General features: G+C 46.3%; 1 protein-coding gene across 2 annotated transcripts in view; it reads left to right on the forward strand.

The window, feature by feature from the left end:
- Positions 1–5,465, forward strand: part of adamts10 (ADAM metallopeptidase with thrombospondin type 1 motif, 10) — a 104,856-nt gene extending 99,391 nt beyond the window's left edge. For both annotated transcript variants that reach the window (XM_063200709.1, XM_063200710.1), the window contains exons 23-26: positions 184–388; positions 1,151–1,327; positions 2,135–2,297; positions 2,503–5,465. In XM_063200709.1, coding sequence (XP_063056779.1) covers positions 184–388; positions 1,151–1,327; positions 2,135–2,297; positions 2,503–2,612 — 655 coding nt within the window. In that variant the 3' untranslated portion in view covers positions 2,613–5,465. The remainder of the gene's footprint in view (positions 1–183; positions 389–1,150; positions 1,328–2,134; positions 2,298–2,502) is intronic.
- The last annotated feature ends 4,535 nt before the right edge of the window (positions 5,466–10,000 follow it).

The following is a 10,000-nucleotide window of genomic DNA, read 5'->3' on the forward strand; positions in this document are numbered from 1 at the left end:
ATGTGTTTCTCTGTGTCTGTGTGTGTGTGTGTGTGTGTGTGTTTGTGTGTGTGTGTGTGTGTGTGTGTGTGTGTGTGTGTGTGTGTGTGTGTGTGTGTGTGTGTGTGTGTGTGTGTGTGTGTGTGTGTGTGTGTGTGTGTGTGTGTGTGTGTGTGTGTGTGTGTGTGTGTGTGTGTGTCGTAGGTGGTGGACGGGTGCGTGGTCCGAGTGCAGCCGCAGCTGTAGTGGGGGTGTGAGTACGCGCGAGGTGCTGTGCAAGAGTAAGATCTCGGAGACGGAGGAGCGGGTACAGGACGACGCCACGTGTACCACCCCGCGCCCCCCCATCACACAGACCTGCAACAACCACACATGCCCCCCAGAGTGGCAGGCACTCAACTGGTCAGAGGTACGGCACTGTTGGGTACCTGTACGTGTGTACGTGTGTACGTGTGTGTGTGTGTGTGTGTGTGTGTGTGTGTGTGTGTGTGTGTGTGTGTGTGTGTGTGTGTGTGTGTGTGTGTGTGTGTGTGTGTGTGTGTGTGTGTGTGTGTGTGTGTGTGTGTGTGTGCCCACCCCCCCAGACACACAGACACCACTGATCATAAATACCTTGTATACACATAGACGCCACTGATTTCTTCTCAAAACTGACAATTGTAAATTCCTGCTTTGCTTTGAAATGTAACTTGATTTCACGGTGAAAAAGACTGAGAACTAAGGTTGTTACTGTATTATAACTTAAAGGGGCACAATGTAGGATTACGTTGTTTGCGCTGTACCTGTGGCATGCCTGTCTCAAAATCTAATGTTGTCATGACAAAATGCTGTTCAACTACACTCACTGTGAGAATGGCAGCAGTTGATACAAATGTGTATTTTTTATCTTTTCTCTCTCTCTCCCTGTCTCTCTCTCTCTCCCTCTCTCCTTCTCTCCCTCTCTCCCCTCTCTCTCCCCTCTCTCTATCTCTCCCTCTCTACTCTCTCTACTCTCTACTCTCTCCCCTCTCTCTACCTCTCCACTCCACTCCCTCTCTCTCTCTCTCTCCCTCTCTCCTTCTCTTCCTCTCTTCTCTCTCTCTCCCTCTCTACTCTCTCTACTCCCCCCCCCCTCTCTCTCTCTCTCTCTCTCTCTCTCTCTCTCTCTCTCTCTCTCTCTCTCCGTCTCCAGTGCACCCCTAGCTGTGGGCCTGGGTACAGGCTGCGTACGGTGCTGTGTAAGAGTGGGGAGAACAGCGACACACTGCCGGATGCAGAGTGCCCCAAGCAGACTCGACCTAGCAGCCGGCTGCGCTGCAACCTGCAGAGGTGCCCCCCGCCACACTGGGTGCCGGGGCCCTGGGGAGAGGTGAGGTTTATACAGGCCCTGGGGAGAGGAGAGTTTAGTAATCAGAGGTCCCCCCCCCCCTGGGGAGAGGTGAGGTTTATACAGGCCCTGGGGAGAGGAGAGTTTAGTAATCAGAGGTCCCCCCCCCCTGGGGAGAGGTGAGTACAGGCCCTGGGGAGAGGAGAGTTTAGTAATCAGAGGTGCCCCCCACCACACTGGGTGCCGGGGCCCTGGGGAGAGGTGAGGTTTATACAGGCCCTGGGGAGAGGAGAGTTTAGTAATCAGAGGTCCCCCCCCCTGGGGAGAGGTGAGTACAGGCCCTGGGGAGAGGAGAGTTTAGTAATCAGAGGTGCCCCCCACCACACTGGGTGCCGGGGCCCTGGGGAGAGGTGAGGTTTATACAGGCCCTGGGGAGGGGTAAGGCAAGCACATTTACAGAAGGGACTCACCAGGAAGAGAACAGAACTGGACAGGACAGAATATAATACAATGTAATGGGAATAGAATAGAATAGAATAGAATAGAATAGAACAGAACAGAACAGAATAGGATAGAATAGAATATAGCCGATTACAATAGAATAGATCAGATCAGATCAGAATAGACTACAGTAGAATCGACAGCCTTTATTTTCTTCATGTCATACAATCTTGGCTTCTAAATTATTTTATCTCTCCCTCCTCTCTCTCTCTCTCCTCTTTCTCTCTCTCTCTCTTTCTCTCCCTATTCCTCTTCTTCTATCCCTCTCTCCCTCTCCCTCCTTCTCTCTCTTCCTCTCCCCCTCTCTCTCCTCTCTGTCTCTTCTCCCTCACTCCCTCTCTCCCCCAGTGTTCTGCTAAGTGTGGGCTGGGTCAGCAGATGCGTATTGTGAAGTGTGTAAGTCATGCTGGGGTTCCGTCGTCCGAGTGCCCGGAGCTCCAACGGCCCGCCGCCATGCAGCAGTGCCGCAGCAAGTGTGACCTCGTCATCGTCACATCGGACAACCCAGAGGGTCAGCGCGCGCACACACACACACACACACACACACACACACACGCAAACACACTCTAACATGCATACACACGTACGCACGCACATACGGATGCACACACACAAAAAATTCTCTTTAGTGATCAGAAAAAAACCTGTAATCCTATGCTGTGACCTGATTCATTTGTATAATGTGGATGTTGCTTTTTCTTCTTCTCCCCCACCAGAATGCAAAGATGTGAACACAGTGGCGTACTGCCCTCTAGTGCTCAGGTTTAAGTTCTGCAGCCGGCCCTACTTCAGGCAGATGTGCTGCAAGACCTGCCAAGGACACTGAGCTCACTCACCTCTCACCTCTCACCTTCAAGACCTGCCAAGGTCACTGAAATCACCTCTCACCTTCAGGACCTGCCAAGGTCACTGAGCTCACTCACCTCTCACCTCTCACCTTCAGGACCTGCCAAGGACACTGAGCTCACTCACCTCTCACCTCACCTCTCACCTCTCACCTTCTGACCTTCAAGACCTGCCAAGGTCACTGAGCTCACTCACCTCTCACCTCTCACCGTCTGACCTTCAAGACCTGCCAAGGTCACTGAGGTCACTCACCTCTCACCTCTCACCTTCTGACCTTCAAGACCTGCCAAGGTCACTGAGCTCACTCACCTCTCACCTCTCACCTTCTGACCTTCAAGACCTGCCAAGGTCACTAAGCTCACCTCCGACCTTCAGGACATGCCAAGGACACTGAGCTCACTCACCTCACCTCTCACCTTCTGACCTTCATTAGAACTGAGCTCACCTCCGACCTTCAAGACCTACCAAGGACACTGAGCGGAGCTCACCCCACCTTTCACCTTCACAACCTGTCAAGGACACTGAGCTCACCTCCCCTCCGACCTTCAAGACCTGCCAAGGTCACTGAGCGGAGCACACCTTTCACCTCTCACCTTCCGACCTGCCAAGGACACTGAACAGCTCACCTCACTTCTCAACTCCTCACCTCTGACCTTCTGACCTTCTCCCCGTCAGCCTCCTCCTACTCCACTCCGCTTCAGTCCACTCCACTTGACTCTGAAACAGACCCGGCCCAGCTCTGGCCCACACTCAGATAGGGTCAGTGACAGAGTTGTATAAAGTAGAAGTAATAGTAGAAGTACTCTTACCAATGTATTTACAACAGTAGTGGTATGATATTACATGGCTTCCACTATGTAATAACATACTACTAGAGTTGTAATTATATCGTAAAGCTGGGCTCAACCTACTCGACTAAAAAATCGTGTCCGATTTTGATGAAACGATGAGACAATGCCCGACATTCTATTTCAATTTGTAAATATCAGTGTTTGATATCTCCGATTTGCGATCTCCGATCGACAAAATCCTATCTTAGAACGTCACACACAACAAAGAAATCTTGCTCAGCAATTGCTTGTGATGGTCCTGGGAGGTAATGTTCCACCGATTGTCGTAAGGGGGGCTTTCAGCCGAGATTCAGGCCAATAGTGGTGTAGTTTGAGCCCTCCTTAAGAATACTTCTACTTTATACAACTCTGGTTTGGTCAGTGACTGGACAGGACATGGCAGGGCAAGACAGAGCAGGGGTGCGTTTCTGGGGAGCATTGGTGAGCTTGCCACTACCACCCACCACAATATCGTCAAAAGATAGAATGCCCACTGTACAGCATGGCACCCTCTGTCTCCTGGTTGCCAGGGTGGTCGGTAGCTTAGCAACGCTCATAGGAAACGCACCCATGCGCTGTGCTACATTAAGACATGAAGTCACTTCCTGTTCTGTGAATGCTGTGCTGAGCAGATGTCTGAAGGATGAAGTGGGAGACATAAAAGGGGGGGGGGTGGAACAGATCTCTTGTTGCCAGGAAGGGGTTACAGAGACTTCCAAGTATCAAAGAACAGAACTGCTGCTGCTGCTGCTGCCACCACTGCTGCTGAATAGTCTGGATAAGCCTCTTTACACCTTTCATCCATACCTCCATACCTCTACCCAGGGCTCTAGATTTACTTTTTCATCACCAGCCAAAATGGCTAGTACATATTAATCTTAGTAGCCAAACACACACTCACCAATGGGTCAAAGTGGCTAGTAAGTTGGTCTTCTCTACCAGCCAAACTGAAATTTCACCAGCATTTGGCCGGTTGGCTGGTATTAATTTAGCGCCCTGCCTCCACCCATCCATCCGTCCATCCATCGCTATGGCAACATGCGGTCAGATCCTCCATCCATCGCTGCAACAGCTGACCATCAGTCTCTGTGTACCGTATCGCCATGGCGACTTCCTTTCAGACTGAATCATTATCCGCCTCCATAGCAGCATGTCTTTAGAGTCTGAAGCTCGCAAAAACATCTGGCTGTCACCATGGTTACATGCCATCAGAACTTTCATACACCACCAAGGAAACATGCAATCACAGACTCTGTGTATCACCATGGTAGCATGTCGTACTGGACAATGCAAATGTCAAATACAAGCCTCTGGATACAGCATAGGACTATGTCGACATGCCATCAGAACTCTCATACATCACCATGGAAATATGCTGCCACAGACTCGGGTTATCGCTACAGCAACAACAGAATTTTCATGCGTCATTTGGATGACTTGTGAAACATGATACATGCAGGCCAACAGGGCCTTACTGTAGCCAGAAATGTCAAAAGTGAAAGAAAAAGGTAAACAAAAAAGAAACCCAGTTTCCTTCCAACACAGGTAACTTATCTGAGTAACCAGTAGACCTCTGTACTCGTTGGATCAAGATTGTGGTGGGTCCTTGTTAGGTTTTTAGTGTTTTTCAGCAACAATACAATTTTATCTTTCTCATTAGGTACAATGGAGTGAATGGAGTAACAGCTATGTAATTCTTGTGCTAGTGCTGTACTTACACCATGAATTTACTTTTACTTTTGACACCTCTGACTGTAGCTTTGTACTGTAACTTTATGTGTGTATGGAATAGCCACCCCCACCCACACCCAGCCCACCAACACAGTCTCATCCCAACTTGTCAATTTCTGACTACCTTTGACCAGACGAGGGCATACCTGCCACATCACATGTTGACTACGTGGCCTAAACCTAGACCTTTCCCTGACCCTAACCGTCATTGAAGTTATGCTGCCACAAGGGGGCGCCTTTCAGGAGCACGTCACATTTTGACTCCAAGGGCGTACCTTCAACCGTCAACCGTCATACCGTCAACAATTGCAGTCTGGTCAAAGGTAGTCAGGAATTGACGAGTTGGGAAGAGACACTGTAGATCCCACACAGTGCATCATTTAGTTTAGTGGCCATTCCCTCTCACCTCACAGTGTTACAATACATTAAACTTAGCTGATACTTTTTTATCCAGAGCGACTTACAGTTGTGTTTTAGGTACAGGGTATTAGTTACAGGCCCTGGAGCTATGTGGGTTCAGGTGCATTGCTCAAGGGCTCAAGTGCACTTCAGCCATGGATGAAAGTGCTGGTAAGGGTGGAATTTGAACCTGCAACCCTCTGATCTAAAGACCAGCGCTCTAACCATTGAGCCATGCCTGCCCCCTCCTGGCTCCTCATGGTGACGCAAACCTCTGAACTGTCTTACCGTACATGTCTTCATAAGTACAGTACAATACCGTACATGTTTTCATTAGTACAGTATAGTACCGTACATGTCTTCATAAGTACAGAATAGTACCGTACATGTCTTCATAAGTACAGTACAGTACTATACATGTCTTCATCAGAGCTAATAGACTGGCAATTTTTTACAGTCCTCATATCTTTATCTTTTCTGTTCTCTTTTTTGTTGTTCTTTTTGGGCCAGACCTCTTGCCATAGTCTTGCCCTCCACTGCCTCAGATCACAGAACACTGATGTCATCACGTGCAGTAGACCACAATTGTGTGTTCAGAAGAGTAACAGTACACTCACTTTTTTATTGTGCAAGAGAAATAGAGGATTCTGCTAAATGTGATGATCAGTATATAGTATATATATAATTTTTTGGTGTATGTGAAGTACAGAAAATGGTTGATCAGACAAGAAGCTAATTGAACTTGATATGACTTACAACACAGACAGAGGCGTGCCTGCGTACTGATGTCAAAATGTTCTCTGTTTAGCCTCTCAAAACTGGAGGAGACGTGCTCACACTTTCGCCTATTAATAAACACAGTTTTCAACTGGGTGCTGAATCTCACAGAAAACATAAAAAGTAAAGGAAGCGAAGGACAGCGCTCTTCAGATTTTTGTCTTCTTCAGCGTGCAATGGCGATCGCTGATTACCGAAGAAGGGCTCTGCCCGAAATATTTGTGGGCGAATAAACAAAGAAAAATCTCAAGAGAGCTATCCTTCACTTCCTTCATTGAACAGGGACTCTTGGACAGAATATTGATGGGTACATCGGTTATTATTTCTGGTCACATGGGTGCAGGGGTGTATGCATGGATATGAGGACTAGATGCCCAAACCAGGGTGCTGCCATCTTGGGATTGTGTTAGATGTATATCCCATGTTAGATGTATGACGGTCATTATGTCTAAGAGTTCAATCAATTATTTAAGTTTCTTTTGTGCTTTAAAAACAGCTGATGCTGTGGTGGTGTGACCTCAAGCTGTTTTTAAAGCACGTCACACATCAACATCTATGTGACCTTCTGATGAAGACGGAAGTCTCACTGTCGAAACATGTCCGGTAAAAGATGACACTTTTACATGTCTGAAACAAAAGAAACTTAAAGAATTCCTATGTTGAAGTAGCCTCGCGACGCCATCCTCTGTACTCCACCCAAAGATTTTGGCTTCGCAAATCGTCTGGCAAAAGCCTCGAGCTCGGTTCTCTCAGCGTTTCGCCAATCAGCAAACAGTTGAGTGGTGACGTAGAACTCACCCGCGAGCTCCGTTACTGATTGGTTAAGGTAACTATATTCACACTTTCGTTTTGTTATTTGTATGCTTTTGCGACGCTATAACGTAACAGGCATGCTAATAAAGCACAATATGGGTTTGGGTTTGAGTTTGGAACTTCAATTAATTTAAATGATAGAGTAAGATCAGACCATCTCCCATCGTCCACGGAGACGGATTCCTCATGGCTTTTACCAGACTGATTGACGGAGTCAACAGTCGGCTATTCGCCCAGGCTAACTTCAGTCATTCGTTTCAATACAAAAGCTCATTTCAGCAGCTAGTCCTCATATCTATGGGATGCATGGGTGCAAGCCTTAACCAATGGCATAGTTGCATACCTGTAGCACAAATATGGATGCACCCATGATACTTCATAGGGAGGAAAACCTTCACTAAGAACCGGTGGCGGAATCCCCCTTGGTGCTTTTGGAATGGTGCTATTTTTTAATGGTTGTTCTTATTGTTGTTGAAGACATCTTTTTTTTTTTTTTTTTTTTTTTAATGGCTTCACTTGTGGACATGTTTGATTGCTGAAGGTGCTGTATGTATGTAACAGGATTTAGAAGAGAAAAGACTTTATTTCAGTCTTTACCTACCATGTATGCCAGATATGTGCTAAAAAATCTGAAAGAAATTACTCAGTAAAACATTAAATGTTTTATATTTTATTTTTATCATTTTTATACACCTATTGTTGTATCTTTTAAAGGTGTATATGAATTCACAATGGTTGACAATAAAGGTTTTTTGAAAGAGTCATGGGGACCGTGTGTATCGTGCATGTCGAAACCGACCATTCCAAATGTTCTAAATAACAAGTCAAGTCAAGTTGGTTTTATTGTCAATTTCTTTACATGCACTGGTCATACAAAGAATTTGAAATTACGTTTCTTGCTTTCCCATGCAGACATAGACTAAATCTAGGTAAGGACGTAGACAGTATAGACATAGACAGTACTCATACATGGACATAAGACAGTATGGACATAGACAGTGCTCATACAGACATTTAAAGTGCAGGACTGGACAACAGAAGACTTGTAGAGAACATACATTAAGAGGAGGTATTTTGTTGTGCTTTTTTTCTAAAAGTCCTTTTAGGGAAAAAAAGCACAACAAAATACCTCCTCTTAATAACATGATGTCATGATGCGTCATACAGGAGGCCATGGCCATGGTAGTGGCACTCCGCGTTTCCATGGAGACCTGTTGTAGTGGCACTCAGCGTTTCCATGGATACCTGTTCTAGTGGCTCTCTGTGTCTTCACAGTTGATTGTAGGACCTTTGCAGCTTGTCTAACAACCAATATTTGAATCACTCGACTGAAACCAAGTCTTCTTTTATGATGTTTACATTAAGAAATGAAAAAATACATTTACAGAGGAAATTAAGAGGCTCTGTACAGTTCGGTAAAAAAACTGTGTTGCTTCCTTCGTATCCAGCTGCAATCTGACCTTAACCTGCAAGCAGGCAATAGTACAATGTTGCATTACAAAGTGGAAGAAAAAAATACTTTTCACAATGGAAGTATCGCTGTATAATAACCAAGTTATGCATTCTAGAAAATATACTCATTATGAATTTCTTCAAATCAAAATATACTCATTATGAATTTCTTCAAATTAATGTTCTCTTCTCTTCAAACTATTGAGGAGATATTTTGATAGCAGTATCATTGCACTTTTCAGTAATTGAATTTAGGAAGGGGCTACCACACCCACAAAGACATTGTTGTCACATTATACTCCATGAGAGCACATTACATTAAAACCATCTCTCTACCCACATAGGGAATAACTACCCAGGCTCCGCCCTCACGGTGACGCAACACCTTTGGCTCAGCTACACCCCTCTGGCTACACTCACTCAGGCAATTTGCTTGTTCAGGTACTTTCGGGTTCCCTCAACAGCAGGAAACTCCACCCACTTTGTCGGGAACCAATCAACCGAGCATCTACCAACGGTCCTGGGTAGAGGCGTGTTCAAGGCAGTGACATGGTTTAAGCAGAGACGTTCTATTGTGACTAAGAACATGTCTGGTTCAAACTTTGGCTCAGCCTTTTCTGCCCTCGACCAGTAGCAAACCAAGGGAGGTGGGCTAACCATGCCGTTTGAGAACGTCAGTTGTTATGGTCTTAGTCAGGCCAAGTCTCGAAGAGATGACAGTCATGATAATCAGGGTAGGGAATAACAAGAATATTGTAATGTTCAAAACAGTTAGTTTAGGAGCGCTTCCTGGACTCTGAAAAAGTTTGGTCGAGATGCTCTTTGGATAGGAAAAAAAACTGAAGATGAAAAACTGAAGAAAATCCAAGGCACTCTCCTTTTGAAAAAGTTAAAAAGCCTTTATTGTGATGGCTTTGTCATGCTACACGGATCCATTGACTTTCACTAGCTTATATTCCCTCCCTTAAAGCAAGACAACGCTTAACATGAAAAATAAGACACTTCCCAAAATAGTGGCATACCCCTTCAAAAGACCTCAATGCATTTCGGCAAACATGCCTTCTTCAGGGAGTCAAACTCAAGGACAATGACCAGGTAACGAGGCAGGTGTAGACAATGAAGGGGAAGACAGGCAAAGACAACGAGGGAACAAGCAGACTATGGTAAAGATAACAAGGGCAAACGACCAAACAGGAAACCAAATGGGATCTGGATCGGGGGCAACGGGATCAGGGGCGGCGCCAACGGGATCAGGGGCCGAGCCATCAAAACCAGGGGCGGAGCCAACTGGATGGGGGCGGCACCAACAGGAACAAGGGCGGCGCCCCCAGAAATGGGGGCGGCGCCGGCAGGAACAGCAGCGGCG

This window comes from Engraulis encrasicolus, chromosome 6 (genome assembly GCF_034702125.1).
Source record: "Engraulis encrasicolus isolate BLACKSEA-1 chromosome 6, IST_EnEncr_1.0, whole genome shotgun sequence".
Taxonomy (NCBI): domain Eukaryota; kingdom Metazoa; phylum Chordata; class Actinopteri; order Clupeiformes; family Engraulidae; genus Engraulis; species Engraulis encrasicolus.